Source organism: Leuciscus leuciscus, assembly GCF_965113295.1.
Source record: "Leuciscus leuciscus genome assembly, chromosome: 22".
In the NCBI taxonomy this organism is placed as follows: Eukaryota; Metazoa; Chordata; class Actinopteri; order Cypriniformes; family Leuciscidae; genus Leuciscus; species Leuciscus leuciscus.
In genome coordinates this window covers 35,684,491-35,705,797 of record NC_138746.1, presented here as the reverse complement: position 1 = coordinate 35,705,797, position 21,307 = coordinate 35,684,491, and the positions used below count along the sequence as shown (strand labels likewise).

The following is a 21,307-nucleotide window of genomic DNA, read 5'->3' as shown; positions in this document are numbered from 1 at the left end:
TAGTAGGCTACTATCACAAGCCGTTTTATAACTTTATGCCTTATGGACTATATGACTGGTCAACTTATAATTGTGACTCTTCAAAATACAATTTTAACTATCTAAAATAAAATATTTAGTTTCCGTGAAGTTATTTAAAAAATTGACGCATGCTAAAATATGTGCACAAATTCCTTATTTTTTAAACCAACTTCACGGAAACTACATTTTTTTTTTATTAACAACAACAAAAAAGGGTTTGCTACAAACATGAGAGTATACAAGAAAATACAACATAAATGTAACATATGGTTGCACACTAGGGCTTAAATTTACATAAAGACAGGCTATTTACAAATATTTACAAATAAGAACATTTACACATTTTCTAAGTTTTCTGCTTTTTGCTTCATAGAAAATCGTCAATATAAAGTTTCATTTCTTTCTTGAATGATGTAAATAAAGGGTTGTTGTTTTTTACAGGAAAACTTGTGAACATTACTGCCATTAAAATCATACAATTTATTATATAAATCTGACTGTGCTTGTCACTACAATTCTCCAAAAGACCAAATAATAAATGTTTCCAAAACAACACAAATTGGCCATTATTGTTCTTTGTGATCAAATCACAAACATTTTGCCAAAACGGTCTTATATGGGCAGTGCCAGAATAAATGAACCACAGTTTCAGGGCAACTGTCACAAAAAGTGCAATTCAAATCAATATCATCTTATTTTACAAAGTAACGTTTCACTGGGTAAATTCTATGTATAATTTTGAATGATACCTCCTTAACTTTCTTTGTAATTAAATATTGGTAAGGTATAAGCCAAACCTGTTTCCACACAATATTGTCTGTCAAACGATTCCAATATGAGTAAATATATAAGGCAAAGACACAGTCTTTGAAACTGGGGAAAAACAAATATTACCTACATAAGAACTATAAAAGAAACTAAATCTTTATATATATATATATATATATATATATATATATATATATATATATATATAATTATTTTTTATTATTCATTTAAGAAACAGATGCAAATATACAAACACATTCAGGAGAACATAAGAGTAAAAAAAAAAACAAAAAAAAAAAACATTTGTATGCCAAGTCAGATAATCACTTATATACAAATGAAGAGGACAAATAAAAGAAAAAGGATAAGGAGAAAATAAAATATTAAGTACCCTACATTTTTATAGGGAAACAACTATCAAGAGATAGATAATCCGAACAAAAAAACTAAACAAAAAGCAATATATGACAGAAAGCTGGAAACCTGAACCTGAAAATCTTTCATATTATTTCAGGAATCTATCACATTTTTTATAGCTAGTTAGGAATATAGCTAGGTTAGTAAGGCTAGTTAGGAGTATATAGTTATTTAGAAACTAAATCTTTGTCCACCTATCTGCTTAGTAATCGTGACGTAAACATTACGTACGCCAATAGCAGCGCTTAGTAATCATGACGTAATCATGACGTACACCAATAGCGGCTGCATAGCAGCGAAGCATTGTGGGAAATACCGAATGTTTTAATTTTAAAATAGTATAATTAACGAATAAACGTAGAATGTGTGTCCTTATCGTGTTCATTACATCTATATTGGATCGCGCGAGTATATCCAGCGTGAAAAATCGCACTTGAATAATAAGTCGCCGTTGTAGAGAAACACGGGTCGTATCTGCCCTATATATACCCAGCGCGCATACTGTTATACTTGGATGTGAGGGCGATCTGGCTGCGACATCTGTCACCCCATTGATCGCTAGTGTTGATTCGGCTGATCTGGCTGGCTAGGCGGGTGTCCCCTTCCTCCCTCACCGCTCCATGTGTGTCCCTCCCGAAGCCCCGCGCTCGGTTGAAGAGGACGAGTTCCCCGGCGGACGAGCATCGGTTGGTATAGAAGTAGCTGCACTCCCCTGCTAGAACCTCCAAACAAGCTCAAGGCCCATTTGTAGGAGAAATGTAGGGAAGTCGAGCTCCAAGACTTCAAGCACATCCAAATGAGGCACTGCATGTGGCAGTCTGCCTTTCTTTTGAGAAAAGTACCTTCAAATATCACTTTCTTACCTTTATCAAGCTCAATAACAAAAACAATGTATTGCATTTTTATTTAATTTTTTTTAACTAAATATGAAACTAAAACCATGACAAATGATTTGAAATAAAATACCTGAAATAAAACAAAATACTACTTTAAACTTAAAATTTTTCCAAACTCTTTGGTCCGGCTTTCTCAAGCCAATCTAGTGTATTTCAAGCTTTATTCGGCAAGTGTGCCCAAACTCACGAGGAATTTGTTGTGGTTTTTACAGAAGCTCTTGCAAACATACACACATATGACATGAGAACATGAGAAGGAAAAAACATAAATAAATAAAATAAACAATAACACTAATATGGTAATAGCAAAGATGCCAAAGCAACATTTGTCATTTTAATGTGGCTGAACTTGAACTAAAATAACTAAAACTAAAAAATAACAATAAAACTATTGAGATATATACCTATTAAAAACAAAAACACAACTAAATTACTAAAACTTGAACTAATAACTAAATCTGAAACTAAAAACATAATAAATAACTGAAATAAAATAAAACACGTACCTTATTTTAGCTATAGATGTCAAAGCAACATTTCTCATTTTAATTTGGTTTAACTCGATGTACTAAAATAACTAAAACTAAAATAAAATTAATAAAAGCTATATATACAATTATTAAGAAAATGAAAAACAACAAAATTACTAAAACTTTAACTGACATTAAAATGAAAATGGAAAATATTTAAATATTCAAAATATTAATAAAAAATATAGTGGTTTTGCAACGATACTAAGATAACACTGAAATAAACTGCAGTATTCCATCAATAAAAAACAAGAGTTTTCGATCTACTATTATTACCTTATGTTTTGACCCTAGACATTATTTGTTTAACTTTAAATAAACATATATTTCCTCCGTCATGTGAATTGTCCTCTGTATGTCATGACTTTGAGCCGGGTCGTAACAATCACACATCAATTTTGGCCCATAAAAGATGATTTAAAGTCATTATTGTGTAGGGTGATAAAATCATTGAATAGACAAAACAAAATAACTTTAGAAATATATATTTTTGGGATTCAACATAGAAATTATTACACAAACTATTAAGGCTACAACGAACATAACAGAAATTCAGAAGTTTCAATCTATGTGAATCTACTCATGCGTGATTAATAATATAATAAATCTGGTAATACAAATTAGTTTTATTTTTCAATGTCTTTATTTTTATTAGCTTTTGATGTTGAATATTCGTATTATTTATGTTAGAAAGACACCAATGTCATTGCGCTGTAATCCGCTAGATGGCAGTGCGCAGACTCAGCGCTGTGACTCAACAGGAAACACAGAAGAAGAAGAGCGCGCAGTTCAGAGTTTCATAAGTATTTCATAAGTCATAATTTCATAAGTGATTTTTATCGTGCTGATGGATTTTGGGAAGGAAAGAGTGATCGCGCTGGTGGACATGGATTGTTTCTATGTACAAGTGGAGCAAAGACTCAATCCCGAGCTTAAAAACAAGCCGTGTGTTGTAGCGCAATACAAGACATGGAAAGGCGGAGGGTGAGACTTTACTCTTCATTCTGTCACTCTTAATATAGTCACACATTTACTGTCAATACCCGGACATATATGTTGCCGTAAATATAATATAATTTTGAAGTCTATTAACCGTAGTGTTCTGATGTTGACTGTATGTTTATGTTTGTGCGATGCGATAACTACTTTTTTTCTCTAATATTATTTCTTAGGACTGTAACAATATATCGCAATACAAAAATGCATCAATATATATCGTGGATAGTGACAATATGTTTTGTGATAGTTCACCCAAAATAAAAATTAGGCTACTTTCTGAGAAAAAAATTGAAGTTTTCAGAGTTTTAGTGTCAGTACTACATTAAACTATAATGTTGAATATAATGTATAATAATGCAATGGGGGAATATTAGTGTGTCCTGATAATGCCAAATGTCTGATGTTACCAGTAAAAAGTGGCCAATATTATTTTAAATAGGATCTAGTCAGTGACAGAGTGAAAGTATATTCGTCTACAATAATTCAGTATTTCCAGCTTCAGAATTATGAATATTGTTATTCTGGTGTCTCTATTGTCCTGTGTGTTGAGTTTCAGCAACAAGTCCAAGTCTATTCATTTACACACACAATGTAATATCAAATTTTGCATTTTAATCAACAGGTCATTTTTTGTTAACCTTTTATCATGTCTTGGAGTATCGCAATAATATCGTGTCGTGAGTTCAGTATCGTGATGTGTATCGAATCGTGACATGAGGGTCTCGTTACACTGCTATTATTTCTATATTACACTGAAATACAGTAAAGTGCCACAGACTAAGCTGAATATGTCCTGAAATTCACCCCTTAAAGAATGAAATGGAAGTTGCTCTAGTCTTTTCTCCTCTATTGTGTCGTATATCGAGTGAAACGCTTCTGGAACAAGAACAAATGTGGGCGGGGCTTGATTGTGTCTGTGAGGAATTGATTGGATGGTTGTGGTTTGCTATTGGCTCATCTCATGTGAGTGACAGGTTATAGCCCCGCCCTCGTCATCAGAGAAGAGGAGAGATGCTGCAAGATGAACTTGAATTCTGATTCAAGATTATTAAAACAATAATGATGTGAATGATTAGAATTGTCATCTTTGATTTCATGGTAATTTAGACCCCAGTGATGTGTGTCATTAGCATTATAGCGGTGAGTTATGAAGCCCGGGCTCACGGTGTCACCAGGAACATGTGGGCCGATGATGCTAGGACCCTGTGCCCGGATCTACAGGTGGCCCGAGTCCGAGAGTCCCACGGGAAGGCGGATCTCACTCAGTAAGTGCACATTTCTTCCTGTTATGCTGTTCGGTCCTAATGGAGAAACGGCACATTATAAAAACACTACAAGTTAGAAAAGGACTCTTTCTATTCATGCTGGTTTCACCCTGTTACCATTTACAGTGGATGTTTCTGATTTAAAGGTGCAGTGTGGGATTTTTAGCGGCATCTAGTGGTGAGGTTGCGAACTGCACCCAACAGAAGTTACGGTGGCCGACAGGAAGTGATGTCGTCGTCTGAGACAGCAGAGAGTAGCCATTTAAACAACGATGTTTCTTTGCAAAGATAAATTAAGAAATTAGGTTTAATTAATTATTCAGTGAAATGATATGTTGTTGTTAGGGATGGGGCCGATCCGATCCAGTATCGGTATCGGGACCGATACCAGCGTAATTCACGTATCGGATTTTCCCGATCCAACCTGCGGAGATATCCGATATCCTTGAGTCATGTCTGCGCTTTAACGTTGTCTGCTGAAATGACTCCAAAAGTGATTCCCGCCGGCTAGTCTGCTAGCTGGCTGCAAACTGCGGAATGGATTTCCTGAACGGAGGCGCGGCTCAATGAGACACAGAGTTATGAGACACGCCACCGCTCAGGAAATCCATTCCGCAGTTTGCGGCCGCTGTGTGGAAATACTTCACACTGGAAACACCGCAGAGCAAGACAGCAAAATGCAATGTTTGCAAAGCCGTAATTCAGAGCTCGTTGAAGCTCCCTCGCGTCGTACAACACAACGAATGCAATCAAACATTTAAAAAAGCACCACGTTACTGTGCGTTCACACCAAACGCGAATAGCGCGTCAAATTCGCGTCTGCCGCGTCTAGTTGGACGCTTGAATATTTTGAATCCATTCGCGCGCCCAGAGCGAAATTGACGCTCGTAAAAAGCAAAAGTTTGAAGCGAAATTGACGCGCGTCTGAGGCGAAATCCGCTTGTCTGTTTGCACATGGCTGATGTTGATCGAGCATTCATCGAGAGAGTTACAGCATCGGAGCGAGGATCACCCTTTAGATAGTGTGTGTGTGTGTGTGTGTGTGTGTGTGTGTGTAAGATGTTTACACTTGCACTTTTCTTATATTTCAAGACTCAATATTTGACATTTTGGGAATGTAATAAATATTGACATGACCTACAGTTGCATATTTGTTTTCAGAATGGGATTTTTCCTGTTAACAGGATTTACTGTTTTTCTGACTTCCTTTTCTGACCTTATACTTACCATACATGCATAAATATGTAGGCCTACATATCATACTTGCCTGTTGAGAGGAGTTTATTTCAGCATCATATAAAATAAACAATAATGATAATAATAATATTAAAGCAAACACAGCTCTGGTATCGGAATAGTATCGGTATCGGCCGATATCCAAATTCAGGTATCGGGATCGGATCGGAAGTGAAAAAATGTGGATCGGTGCATCCCTAGTTGTTGTGAATATTATTGTCACCTGTTCATCATTGTGTCAGTGTTTTATTCGCTGACTTTAGCTGAAGCTTCTTTACACGAAGAACAATATAGTGACGAAACGCGTTTGTCCGTTCAGGGCCACCGTAGAAACATGCCGATGTAAGCGGACCCGCGGTGTGTGTAGAGAGAAACGCCTCATTCTAAGCTAATAAACACATAACGCTTCATTATGTAAGGTCTTTATACACCACTGAACACATAGTTATGTTTATGATATTGCATTTGTGTCAACAGATCCTCCTACACACTGCACCTTTAATGTCTTGGGTTTATGACTAGCCCTACTATGATTTTTGTTAACGAGTTATTGTGTGTGTGTGTGTGTGTGTGTGTCAGTTACAGGGAGGCGAGTGTGGAGGTGATCGAGGTGATGTCCCGCTTCGCTGTCATCGAGAGAGCGAGTATTGACGAGGCGTACATGGACCTGACGGCCAGCGTTCAGGAGCGCCTGAAGCACACGGGCGTTCGGGACATCACACCGCAGCTGCTGAGCAACACGCACGTTCAAGGCTTTCCTCGGATACACACCGATGATCCCGGCGAGGATAAAGGTGCGCGTTTGAGAATCACAGCAAAACCTAATCCTTATGCTTCCCATACACCTATTTTGATGCAAAGGTTGGGATATCACATAAATAAATAAAAATGCTGGATGGAAACGCTAAGATGCGCATATTTTTTGTGTGGCAGGAACATTAGCTATGTTTCTATCCACCTATTTTTATGTGAATTTTGGGATATTGCATAAAAAATGGGATGGATACGGCAAGATGCGCATAAATTCTAATAATGCTCATATTAATGTATGTGCCCAATTGAGGTGGATACATTTTTTTATCCAGTGAGAAGAAATGCACATAAACTATGATGGAAACACATGCAGAGTGAATCCCTCATAACCTCATGTGACTTTGCCTCAGCGTCAGCTGTGATTGGATAACTGGAGTATCCAGTGGACCAATGGCGTCACAGCATCTCTAATGTTGGTTTGGTGATTCTGAAACGCCGGAGTCGAAGTGTGTGATCAGAATGATTTGGTTTTCCTCCAGAAGCGTCTCACACACACGAGTGTGTTCCCGAACACCAGCATCTGAACGCCAGAGAACATGACAGCGTTTACTGTGTTTCCTCTGACGCTCTGAGAAACACTCGTTTATGATGGAGGAGAAAGAGTCTGATTGCAGAAACGTACAGTTTTATTACTGATATTTATATTAATAATATGATAATTAATATAATATGGGTGATATTAACATGCCTAAGACTTTTGCACAGTACTGTACATATGGCAGTTTATCCGTCCAAAAAAACACCTTCTCTTCTGCTGAGTAATAAAACTCTTATCATCTCTAGGGTTGGGAATCGAAAATCTAAAACTTGAGGTCAGGAATTGGATACTTGTTATAAAAATAAAAGTTTGATTCCTCTTATCGATTCCTTTGTGAGCATTTCAGTATGACTTTAAAAAATTCAAATCAAGCGTGAGACGACTCCTGCGCTGTTTCATGTGTATCAGTGTATTGGATCCGTGCAGCTCTTAAAGTGACAGCACTAATACTCCTGCTGCCATCTCTATAATAACACTGATCAAACAACACAAACATTAGTTACTCGTTCTTGACTTTTGTAATGTATATTTTATTTATAAACTGCACCTACAGTTTCTGTGTACCTGAACACCTGAAAATCTTAAAACGCTGTTTATTTCAATCGTTTCTTTGTTCAGTTGTAACTTTTTTTGCAATTGCTAATTTTTTACTTTTTTAATTACAGAGTGTTTACTGTCTTTTAATAATGCTTGATATTTATATTAGTTCGGCTAGTTGTTTGTGTAAGTGTTCACTAGCCTGTTGATCTTTGTTCATGATATTCAGCTACAATTAAATATTTTGCAATAAGACTAAGTGTGAATGATATCTACGTGTTTAAAAAAAAATTTTTTTTTTTACCTTATTGGAATCGATAAGCAGAATCGAAATCATTAAAGGTGCTGTATGTAACTTTCTCCCTCTACTAAAGCATAAAAATACCATAATATGTTTGCAGATATTGAGGAAACATGCTGCGTTCACACACTCGTTTCTCTGAAGAACACGTATACAGTTATTTTACTTTGAAATGTGCGTTTCCAGGCTGGAATGTTTGTTATTGTTTTAATCTGTGATTATGCACGTTTCCAATTTTCATTTGACAATTTCCTCGTTCCTTTTGCTTGTGCTCGATAGGGGTGTCAAAATTAATCGTTTCTACGATGCATCGCGATGCAGACGAGGACGATTCGGTATCGGTTCAGTAATAGACCATAACCGGTTATAATGTACTGACGCTTTTCTTTCGTCATTTGTCGTGTACGTGCTTTGTTGCGGTAGCATACAATGGCAGAGGGAGGTGAGACGCGAGTGAGAGAAAATTAAAAATGCTCCAACTACTTTAAAAGCCAACATCTGGGCACATTTCGGCTTTTATGAACAACGTGGTATAAGCTCGACCTGCAGAAGACACGCGCTGTGTGCGCTCATGTCACGCACAAATAGAATATGCAGGAGGTAATACCACTGACTTGATAAACCACATTAGCCGTTTTCACCCCGAGCTGTTATCGCCCGGCAGAGTCTGACTGCTTTAGAGTAAGTGGATGAGCTCCGTCACCCGAATCCGCAGCCAAAAACAAATCATCCACCCGCCCCAATAACTTTCTCTGATTTAAGGATCCGCACCCGATGGTCAAATTACAATTATTCTGTGTTGTTACGCGTGATTATAAATGGATGATCATCACTTTCAACAGCGGACTCGGCGACGGTTGATGCGCGCATCTTTAGTGGTAACATAATACACTGATTAATGAGCGCTGCTTTTAAATGAACATTTCTTTAAAACAAAATTTATTTGACAGATTTTCCTTTTCTTAGTGTCATAAACAAGCTTTAATCCCATAAAACTTAAACTGGAATGTCACTGTTTCTGTCACTGCAACTTCCCGAACAGGCGAGCACATGCGCGCACACATCACTTTTGAAGTAAAATTTAAAATTGAGGATGCGGTGCATCGTGATGCATCGTGATATCGAATTGAACCGGATCGATGACATAATAATCATAATCGAACCGAACCGTGAGACCAGTGTCGGTTCACACCCCTAGTACTCGAACTGGCGACCCGTGCGAGCGTCGAGTCTGAGGAGGCGGGGCGGGAAACACCGATCTCTGATATTTTGAATTTGGACTGCAGTACCTATTTCAACCACTAGCTGTCATTCTTACAGACTGCACCTTTAAAACCCAAACGAGACCCTAATCATCTGTGTGTTCCTGCAGAAGCGCTTCGGGCCGCAGGTCTTCATCAGTGGCTGGATCATCTCTCCTCCTCTACTGCTGATCTGCGTCTGGCTCTCGGCGCGCTGATCGTGGAGGAGACGAGGGCCGCGGTGGAGAAACACACAGGCTTCCGCTGCTCCGCCGGGATCTCGCACAACAAGGTCGGATTCACCAAACAACCATTTACATGCAGGAATCCTTTACAACTTCCCAGTCAGAGGATCTGCTCAGCACTCAGATCACTGACACAGATTCACAAGCTCTTGATTCAATTACAATCTCGATACGGTTCATTTCGATACAGTACCGGACAAAAGTTTGGAAACATTATTATATACATAATGTTAATTTATTATTTATCATTATATACTATAATATTTAAACACAGTAATATCAGGGGTCGTATAAGGTGCTTGAAGTATTTGAATTTGACGTTTTGAAATTTAAGTCCTGGAAAACCCTTGAAATCAGCCATATTTATGAAAAGGGCTTGAATTATTGAAGGACAGTATGTGAAATTGGTGTTTAAAGGAACTTTATTGAAAGTGGTTCATATATGTAGTCGAAATGTAACTTAAATTTCGAATTTGGTGCCTTCTTGACTCTATCTCTGCACAGGGAGAGCACAGGCACCACCAGTCCGCCCCAGCTCGAGCCAGAACACACCAGTCCGCCCCAGCTCGAGCCAGAACTCACCAGTCCGCCCCAGCTCGAGTCAGAACGCACCAGTCCACCCCAGCTCGAGTCAGAACGCACCAGTCCGCCCCAGCTCGAGTCAGTCCGCACCAGTCCGCCCCAGCTCGAGTCAGTCCGCGCTCCTCATCCGCCCGCGCTCCTCGTCCGCCCCAGCTCGAGTCAGTCCGCGCTCCTCGTCCGCCCCAGCTCGAGCCAGAACTCACCAGTCCGCCCCAGCTCGAGTCAGAACGCACCAGTCCACCCCAGCTCGAGTCAGAACGCACCAGTCCGCCCCAGCTCGAGTCAGTCTGCGCTCCTCGTCCGCCCCAGCTCGAGTTAGTCCGCGCTCCTCGTCCGCCCCAGCTCGAGTCAGAACTCACCAGTCCGCCCCAGCTCGAGTCAGAACTCACCAGTCCACCCCAGCTCGAGTCAGAACTCACCAGTCCACCCCAGCTCGAGTCAGAACGCACCAGTCCGCCCCAGCTTGAGTCAGTCCGCGCTCCTTGTCCGCCCCAGCTCGAGTTAGTCCGCGCTCCTCGTCCGCCCCAGCTTGAGCCAGAACTCACCAGTCCGCCCCAGCTCGAGTCAGAACTCACCAGTCCACCCCAGCTCGAGTCAGAACTCACCAGTCCACCCCAGCTCGAGTCAGAACGCACCAGTCCTCCCCAGCTTGAGTCAGTCCGCGCTCCTCGTCCGCCCCAGCTCGAGCCAGAACTCACCAGTCCACCCCAGCTCGAGTCAGAACGCACCAGTCCGCCCCAGCTCGAATCAGAACTCACCAGTCCACCCCAGCTCGAGTCAGAACGCACCAGTCCGCCCCAGCTTGAGTCAGTCCGCGCTCCTCGTCCGCCCCAGCTCGAGCCAGAACTCACCAGTCCACCCCAGCTCGAGTCAGAACGCACCAGTCCGCCCCAGCTCGAGTCAGTCCGCGCTCCTCGTCCGCCCCAGCTCGAGCTAGAACTCACCAAACCGCCCCAGCTCGAGTCAGAACTCACCAAACCGCCCCAGCTCGAGTCAGAACGCACCAGTCCGCCCCAGCTCGAGTCAGAACGCACCAAACCGCCCCAGCTCGAGTCAGAACGCACCAGTCCGCCCCAGCTCGAGCTAGAACTCACCAAACCGCCCCAGCTCGAGTCAGAACGCACCAGTCCGCCCCAGCTCGAGTCAGAACGCACCAGTCCGCCCCAGCTCGAGTCAGAACTCACCAAACCGCCCCAGCTCGAGTCAGAACGCACCAAACCGCCCCAGCTCGAGTCAGAACGCACCAGTCCGCCCCAGCTCGAGTCAGAACTCACCAAACCGCCCCAGTTCGAGTCAGAACGCACCAGTCCGCCCCAGCTCGAGTCAGAACTCACCAAACCGCCCCAGCTCGAGTCAGAACGCACCAGTCTGCCCCAGCTCGAGTCAGAACGCACCAGTCCGCCCCAGCTCGAGTCAGAACGCACCAGTCTGCCCCAGCTCGAGTCAGAACGCACCAGTCCACCCCAGCTATATATATATAGAGAGAGAGAGAGAGCGAGGGCGAGGCATTTTGCATGGCTATGAGTGTGGTATTGCTCATATAAATATTTCATTCTTCAAGCCAATCATATATAATTATGGAAATAAATCAGTTTGAAAGAGGAAAGCGATATCTTTGTCATAGTATGCTTTCAATGGCTAAAGCTGCCAGTCATTGCATGTGCTGCACTTTATTTGTACCATTTTGTTTTATTAGTATATTTTTATTTATCTATTTACCTTTTTTAGAATTTAAAAGATAATAAAGATATTGTTTGATAAATTAGATCTCGGATTGTGGTCCTCGAAAACCAAGAAAGTAGTGCGTAAAGTCCTTGAAAATCCTAGAATTTCTTTTAACAGTGTCTGTACGAACCCTGTAATATTGTTCAATATTATTACAATTTAAAATAATAGTTTTCTGTGTGAATATATAGGTGTAATTTCTTCCTGTGATCAAATCTGAATATTCAGCATCATTACTCCAGTCTTCAGTGTCACATGATCCTTCAGAAATCAATCAGTCATCGGTCCACATGTGGCTTCAGCAATCCGTCCAAATGGCTTGAATTTTATAATAAAACTGACGGAATTTGAAGTCTTAGACTTTGTTTCATTTCAAAAGTATTAAAACACAAAACGTATCATGATAATTGGATCCGGATCTACTTGTTCACACATTTTCCCTCCATTTTTTTTTTTACTTCATAGGTGTTAGCCAAACTAGCTTGTGGTTTAAACAAGCCCAATCGCCAAACAGTGATTCCCCTGGGATCCGTCCCGCAGCTCTTCAACACTCTTCCCATCCGTAAGATGTCAGTAGATCTATTTATGTACTATGATCTTGTATGATTTCCGTTGTATCCCACCACACTGATAACATGATGATGTGTGGTTGATCTTCAGCCGTAATCTGGGGGGAAAGCTGGGAACATCCATTACGGAGACTCTGGGGGTGGAAAACATGGGAGATCTCACTCAGTTCTCCAAAATCCAGCTGGAGCAGCTCTTTGGAGAGAAGACGGGGTGAGAATCAGCACTTTCAGAAAAACATGCCATCGGAAGAAGCTTCAGGCCTGAACAATTCAAGGAAATTAATAAAATCGTCATGGAAAGTTCTAATTGCACTTGGGTAGAAATTAATGATGCACCAAAATTATTATTTCTTTTATTTTTTTTTAAAACATTGAAACCGAAAATTAAGTTTAATTAATAATTGATTTTCCCCCCCAATTTTTTCAATTTTAATTTAATTTTTAATTTCTTAATAATCAACACTCATGCAAACAAATATTAAGGAGCATAAAAATGACATCTGTTGTTTTAATTCTGTGATAAAATTGACAGAATTCAAAAGCTGAGACAGTTTCATATCAAAACTAGTGTTGTCACTTAACTAAAATATTAACTAATTAATCGCAAAATTTTCTGTCATCACGATTCATTGCACCTAACATTAAAGGTTTTTATATACACTCACCTAAAGGATTATTAGGAACACCTGTTCAATTTCTCATTAATGCAATTATCTAATCAACCAATCACATGGCAGTTGCTTCAATGCATTTAGGGGTGTGGTCCTGGTCAAGACAATCTCCTGAACTCCAAACTGAATGTCAGAATGGGAAAGAATGGTGATTTAAGCAATTTTGAGCGTGGCATGGTTGTTGGTGCCAGACGGGCCGGTCTGAGTATTTCACAATCTGCTCAGTTACTGGGATTTTCACGCACAACCATTTCTAGGGTTTACAAAGAATGGTGTGAAAAGGGAAAAACATCCAGTATGCGGCAGTCCTGTGGGCGAAAATGCCTTGTTGATGCTAGAGGTCAGAGGAGAATGGGCCGCTGATTCAAGCTGATAGAAGAGCAACTTTGACTGAAATAACCACTCGTTACAACCGAGGTATGCAGCAAAGCATTTGTGAAGCCACAACACGCACAACCTTGCGGCGGATGGGCTACAACAGCAGAAGACCCCACCGGGTACCACTCATCTCCACTACAAATAGGAAAAAGAGGCTACAATTTGCACAAGCTCACCAAAATTGGACAGTTGAAGACTGGAAAAATGTTGCCTGGTCTGATGAGTCTCGATTTCTGTTGAGACATTCAGATGGTAGAGTCAGAATTTGGCGTAAACAGAATGAGAACATGGATCCATCATGCCTTGTTACCACTGTGCAGCCTGGTGGTGGTGGTGTAATGGTGTGGGGGATGTTTTCTTGGCACACTTTAGGCCCCTTAGTGCCAATTGGGCATCGTTTAAAATGCCACGGCCTACCTGAGCATTGTTTCTGACCATGTCCATCCCTTTATGACCACCATGTACCCATCCTCTGATGGCTACTTCCAGCAGGATAATGCACCATGTCACAAAGCTCGATTTCATTTCAAATTGGTTTCTTGAACATGACAATGAGTTCACTGTACTAAAATGGCCCCCACAGTCACCAGATCTCAACCCAATAGAGCATCTTTGGGATGTGGTGGAACGGGAGCTTCGTGCCCTGGATGTGCATCCCACAAATCTCCATCAACTGCAAGATGCTATCCTATCAATATGGGCCAACATTTCTAAAGAATGCTTTCAGCACCTTATTGAATCAATGCCACGTAGAATTAAGGCAGTTCTGAAGGCGAAAGGGGGTCAAACACAGTATTAGTATGGTGTTCCTAATAATCCTTTAGGTGAGTGTATATTTTTATATTGTAATAATTTCACATTTAATCTCCAATTAACGTTGAAACAACAAAGACAGTAGACTTTTTTTTTTTTAACTTTTTTTTAATTTTTTTTAATTTCTTTTCTAAAATTCTATTAAATAAATTTTTTTCCCTCTGTTTTAGCCATTAATCAATTTTAACATTTATTAGGCTTTAAAAAATATAAAACGGTTTTAGCCGTAAGCGAAAATTAATTTTTGGTTGCAGAGATTTCAGACAATTTGCTCATTTAATGCTCATTTAATCTCTATATAACGATTCTAAAAAACCTTTTCCAATAATAACGAAGGAATGTCGTGTAAATTTGTTGATGTAATAGTGTGTGAATGTTGTTTGTCTCAGGCCGTGGCTGTTCGACTTGTGCCGAGGGATCGAGTTTGACCCGGTGAAGCCGAGACATCTTCCCAAATCCATCGGCTGCAGCAAGAACTTCCCTGGGAAAACCTCTCTGGCTACGAAACAGCAGGTGAATCTGAGTGTGTGTGTGTGTGTGTGTTCCTGCTCGGGATGCTCATGCTCTTGTGTGTGTGTCTGCAGGTTCAGCACTGGCTTCATCAGCTCGCCCTCGAGTTAGAGGAACGACTGGGCAAAGACAGAGACATGGTGAGTCTGTTACTGATGAAGGAACTAATGCTGTTGGAGAAAGCAAACCAGAAGTTCCAACTCCATTCTGATTGGACGAGCCACGCTCAAAGAAATGCTGCTAAAAGCACACCAATGTCTGTTTTAATGCAGTTAGTTGTCATGTAGAGTCAAAATGTTTAAAGTGCCAAGTAAAATTCACATTCACTAATACTACCTATGATACACAGTATTGTGTTGTGTTAAAAATCCTTTAAAAAAATGAATGGACTTTTAAATAATTTTTTTTTAGGGCTGTCAAATCAATACATTTCTGGTTATATAATATATGTTTGTACATTTGACAGTAGCTTGAGTTGGAGACAGATATACATTTTAACAACCTAATTTTTAAAGGGTCAAATTTTAATATTCTTACCGAGTTAGAATTATTCTTATTAAAAGTAAACATTTGTTTCTGTAATTTGTCATATATTTTGTTACTCCTTTAATTAATATGTAATAAATGTCTATATTAATATTGCAATAACATTTGATATGAATATCCCACATTTCTGCCACAATACCATGTTGAAAGTAAGTGTGTTACTAAGTAAATCCTAAGTAAATGTTTGTGATTTGTGAATTGAAAAGTATTGTAACTGGATTGTTGTCACACAATGTTCCTCCGGTTTTCCGCGTCAGTGTTTTTTTAACAAAATCAGCGGCGTTTGATCTGGCTTTAAGCTAGTTTAAATCACAAAGACATTTGTGTTTGTATCGGAAACTTCTAACTGCGCTGTTCAGTGGTCATGTGATTGAGTAAATGCATTGTTCTGAGCTCGCGCTGCGCTGTGTTTTGGGCAGAGCTAATCAAAAAACCTTATATCCTAATGTATTTTAATAGACAAGCTGCAGGCTGTTTGAACTTCATCCCCTGATACTTTAGACACTCCTGATAGCATAATGAGAGATTTATGAGCTATTTTTTGGATGGTCATTTTTGACCCCGAACAGCAAAAGTGTAACAAGGTGGAAAAACCAAAACCAACGGTTTGGGAAGTTGTTAAAGCTTTTGTTACATTATACACTACTGTTCAAAAGTTTAGGGTCAGTAATGTTATATATATTTATTTATAATTTTTTTACTATAATTTTTTTTGCGAAATAAATAAAATAATTCAATACTTTTATTCATCAAAGACATTTCTCGAGCATCAAATTATCATATTAGAATGATTTATGAAGGATCATGTGACACTGAAGACAGGAGTAATGATGCTGAAAACTCTATATTAAAATATAAAACAGTCATTTTAAATTGTCATAATATTTAACAATACTATTATTTTTAAACAGATAAATGCAGCCTTGCTGAGCAGAAGAGACTTCTTTTAAAATCATCTTACCGATCTAAAACTTTTGACTGGTAGTGTAGGCCTGTGTGAGCAAAGTCAATGAGTTTTAACATGGACTAGCGTTTGGCGTGTGATTATCTCCGACAGCGATGCTGTAATGTATTGTGTTTCTCTGCAGAACGGGCGAGTGGCCAAACAGCTGACGGTGGGCGTCCGGCAGGCGGGAGATAAGAGAGCCAGTAGTTTCTCTCGCTGCTGTGCGCTTGTGCGATACGACGCCACCAAGATGACCTCAGACAGCTTTGCTATCATCAAGAGCCTCAATACTGCAGGCAGCCACCAGGAGGCGTGGTGAGTGAAATACAGGAACCGTCCGCTAAACAAACAACCAATGTAGACAAGCAGAGTTGTCAAAAGTACAGACTTCTGTACCAAGTCGGTAATGAAATTTAAAAAATATAACGACACCAGCATTTCCTTGTAGCCTTTTGAGCGCTGTTGAGCGGATTCTTATGCTGCGTTCACACCAAAAGCGAATAGCGAGTCAAATTCACGTCTATCGCGTCTAGTTGGACGCTTGAACATTTTGAATCCATTTGCGCGTCCAAGGCGAATAGGACGCGTGTATAAAGCAAGCGTTTGAAGCGAAATTGTCGCACGTCCGAGGCGAAATCCGCTTCTTGTGGGAGGGGCAAGTGCTAGGCGGTTGTCTGTTTGCAAGATGGCTGATGTTGATCAAGCATTCATCGAGAGAGTCACAGCTCGTATTTGCTCTGGAGAGCAGAACAGCGGCGTAGGGGTCATCGTCTCCGTACTCCACCAGACCCTCGATGCGGAGGCGTACCCAGTTTAGCGAGTTTCACCACTTGCTCCAGGAGCTGCGCCTGGATGACGGCCGCTCTCAGATTGATGAGCTGTTGTCCCGCATCGGAGCGAGGATCACCCTCGCCCACCTAATCTGTAACTTATTTTTGTTTTGATGATAAATGGAGCCAGCCTCCAAAAGTAATTAACCTGTACTGTGAATTTTTTTTTTCTTTTCTTTCTCACACAACAATATCCAGACACTATATTCTTATACACTTAAGTATGTTGGTTGTCTTTACATTAGAATAATATTGATTCATATAATCTAGATTTAGATACGGAATAAATAACATTCAATACAAAATTAATATGTCTTGTATATTGAAATCAAGTTTTTATGTGATAAAAGATTTGCTTTGTTTTAACTTCACCACGTGACAGCAGCAAGCAGGCTCCTGATTGGTTAACGCGGCACGAACAGACGCCAAAGTTCAGATTTTTCAACTCGGGTGTCAGATGCGAATTCGCGTCAAATGCATGAATTAGACGAATTCGCATCCACCGCGCCGTGCTAAACGCCTCATTCGCGCCGCAGGACCTCCAGACGCGCGTAAACACGTCTTTACATTGACTCACTCGCGCCAGACGCTCTATTTGCATTTGGTGTTAACGCAGCATTAAACGCCTCTGATTGGCCATTGTTTTCATGCGCTCAACATACATGTCTGTGATTGGCTACAATGATCAACCCTTAAAAAACATGTTGTCTTCACTGAGCGGTTTCACAGATACACACGTTTGAAAGCAGGCGTCTATCAGCTGATTCGTCTACAAGCGGATATATTAGGGATCCGCTGAATGACGCCTGCTTTCAAACGTGTGTATCTGTGCAAGCGCTCAGTGAAGACAACATGTTTTTGAAGGGTTGATCATTATAGCCAATAGCAGACATACAGTGCATCCGGAAAGTATTCACAGCGCTTCACTTTTTCCAAAATTTTTTGTTACAGCCTTATTCCAAAATGGATTAAAGTCATTATTTTCCTCAAAATTCTACAAATGTGAAAGAAGTTTGTTTGAAATCTTGGAAAACTTATTAAATATAACAAAATGAAAAAATCACATGTACATAAGTATTCACAGCCTTTGCCATGACATTTCAAATTGAGCTCAGACGCAATCCTGTTTCCCCTGATCATCCTTGAGATGTTTCTACAACTTGATTGGAGTCCACCTGTGGTAGATTCAGTTGATTGGACATGCTGTGGAAAGGCACACACCTGTCTATATAAGGTCCCACAGTTAACAGTGCATGTCAGAGCACAAACCAAGCCATGAAGTCTGAGGAATTGTCTGTAGACCTCCGAGACAGGATTGTTTCGAGGCACAGATCTGGGGAACGGTACAGATAAATGTCTGCAGCATTGAAGGTCCCAATGAGCACAGATTTCTCAATCATCTGTAAATGGAAGAAGTTTGGAACCACCAGGACTCTTCCTAGAGCAAACTGAGCGATCGGGGGAGAAGGGCCTTAGACAGGGAGGAGACCAAGAACCCGATGGTCACTCTGACTGAGCTCCAGATTTTCTCTGTGGAGAGAGGAGAACCTTCCAGAAGAACAACAATCTCTGCTGCACTCAACCAATCAGCAGAAGCCACTCCTCAGTAAAAGCACATGACAGCCCACCTGGAGTTTGCCAATAGGCACCTGAAGGACTCTCAGACCATGAGAAACAAAGATTGAACTCTTTGGTCTGATTGGCAAGCGTCATGTCTGGAGGAAACCAGGCTCCGCTCATCACCTGGCCAATACCATCCATTGGTGGCAGCATCAGCTGTGGGGATGTTTTTCAGCGGCACGAACCGGGAGACTAGTCAGGATCGAGGGAAAGATGAATTTAGCAATGTGCAGAGACATCCGTGATGAAAACCTGCTCCAGAGCGCTCTGGACCTCAGACTGGGCCAACGGTTCATCTTCCAACGGGACAACGACCCTAAGCACACAGCCAAGATAACAGGAGTGGCTACGGGACAACTCTGTGAATGTCCTTCAGTGGCCCAGCCAGAGTCCAGACTTGAACCCGATTGAACATCTCTGGAGAGATCTGAAAATGGCTGTGCACCGACGCTCCCCATCCAACCTTATGGAGCTTGAGAGGTTCTGCAAAGAAGAATGGAAGAAACTGCCCAAAATTAGGTGTGCCAAGCTTGTAGCATCATACTCAGAAAGACTTGAGGCTGTAATTGGTGCCAATGGTGCTTCAACAAAGTATTAAGCAAAGGCTGTGAATTCTTATGTACATGTGATTTAAAAAAAAAAGTTTTTTTATTTTTAATAAATTTGCAAAGATTTCAAAAAACTTCTTTCACGTTGTCATTAATGGGGTATTGTTTGTAGAATTTTGAGGAAAATAATGAATTTAATCCATTTTGGAATAAGGCTATAACATAACAAAACTTGGAAAAAGTGAAGCACTGTGAATACTTTCCGGATGCACTGTGTATATACTAATATATATATATATATATATATATATATATATATTACAACAGTTGAGTTACTTTGCTAAGGCTTCATTATTTTCTCGTAGGTCTCCTGCCTTGACTTGCCTTCATCTGTCAGCCAGTAAGTTCAGTGATGTAACTTCATCCTCCTCTGGAGGAATGACCAGCTTCCTGAGCAGCGACGCAAGTTCAACGCAAACCCCCAAAACACAGCCGGCCCCCAGGAGCCCCGGGGCCATCCAGTCCCTGTTCGAGAAGGCAGCCGAGAGGAACAAGCGGCGAGCGGAGGAACACGCGTCACACACTCCTGTGGAAAACACACCCAGCCAGTGCAGGTCTCAGAAAGCCTCTGGAATCTCTTCCTTCTTCCAGAGAAAGAGCCTAGAGAAAAACCTCGGGCTCTCTGAAGGAAACGGGCGGATGCGGACCAAAGACGAGGATCTTCAGGTGTGTGTAGAGCCGAGCTCCTCCGAGGATCTTCCGGTATGTGTAGAGTCAAGCTCCTCCGAGGATCTTCAGGTGTGTGTAGAGCCGAGCTCCTCCAAGGATCTTCAGGTGTGTGTTGAGCCGGGCTCCTCCGAGGATCTTCAGGTGTGTGTAGAGCCGAGCTCCTCCAAGGATCTTCAGCTGTGTGTTGAGCCGGGCTCCTCCGAGGATCTTCAGGTGTGTGTAGAGCCGAGCTCCTCCGAGGATCTTCAGGTGTGTGAACGCTGTGGACAGAAGGTGCTGGTCTGGGAAATGCCTGAACACACAGATTATCACTTCGCTCTGGACTTGCAGAAATCCTTCAGCTCCTCGGCCTCCAGTGACGGTCCCGTTCCCGCCGGAGCTCCTCTGTTGTCCCATGGGAAGAGCAAAACACGGATCCAGAGCGGCCCGAAGGCCAAGAGAGCCCGAGTGCTGGGAAACTCCGGCACATTGGACTCCTTCTTTAAGAAGACGTGAGATATTCAACAGCACTTTTCATACGAGCAGGTTTTGATTAGAAATATTTGTGATTTTACAAATGTTTCGTGTTTTAATGTAAATAATAAACAAGTTGTTGTACAGAATATTATGTTCAAAAGCCATTTCTTTCCACTAAACATCGGGACACTAAGTCATGATTGCATATTAAAACAGCTGCGATTTATTTAAGGGGTCATAATAACATGAACAACATTTGGAAGCTCCTTTCCACTAAAGGTTAACAAACACGGTGAGTAATGTCTTGTCCTGTTATTATCATGCGTTGCGTCTGAATGCGTTGTTGTTTTTGGAGCTCTATCGATTTGATTTATAATTCTTGATTTTCTCTTTAAACTCGCTTACAACGAACATTTTCTACTTTTCCTCACTGAGAAGCACTAATGTTACTGCTCAAACCTCATAGTTACAACGCGGACTGTTGAGCAGACGCGTCTCAAGCCTATTAGTGATCCAACGCTGCATACTCTTAAAGGTTACGTCCGTGGATCACGGCTGAACGCGTCTTCTCCACACT

At 41.0% G+C, this 21,307-nt stretch overlaps 1 protein-coding gene across 1 annotated transcript; it reads left to right on the top strand.

Annotated features, from left to right (window-relative positions):
* Positions 1-3,383: 3,383 nt before the first annotated feature.
* Positions 3,384-20,876, top strand: polh (polymerase (DNA directed), eta). Its single transcript, XM_082153770.1, has 10 exons — positions 3,384-3,616; positions 4,762-4,896; positions 6,712-6,926; positions 9,694-9,854; positions 12,580-12,683; positions 12,775-12,894; positions 14,935-15,058; positions 15,130-15,195; positions 16,690-16,862; positions 19,911-20,876. Exons 1-10 carry the CDS (start codon positions 3,480-3,482, stop codon positions 20,767-20,769), a joined length of 2,094 nt encoding a protein of 697 aa, XP_082009896.1. The 5' UTR covers positions 3,384-3,479; the 3' UTR covers positions 20,770-20,876.
* Positions 20,877-21,307: the final 431 nt, after the last annotated feature.

Bases quoted from the DNA above. Each gene is read 5' to 3' on its own strand.
- polh (XM_082153770.1), top strand. From the start codon at position 3,480: ATGGATTTTGGGAAGGAAAGAGTGATCGCGCTGGTGGACATGGATTGT. The intron at 12,895-14,934 runs GTGAGAATCAGC...TGTTTGTCTCAG, and splicing joins CTCTTTGGAGAGAAGACGGG to GCCGTGGCTGTTCGACTTGT. The intron at 15,196-16,689 runs GTGAGTCTGTTA...GTTTCTCTGCAG, and splicing joins TGGGCAAAGACAGAGACATG to AACGGGCGAGTGGCCAAACA.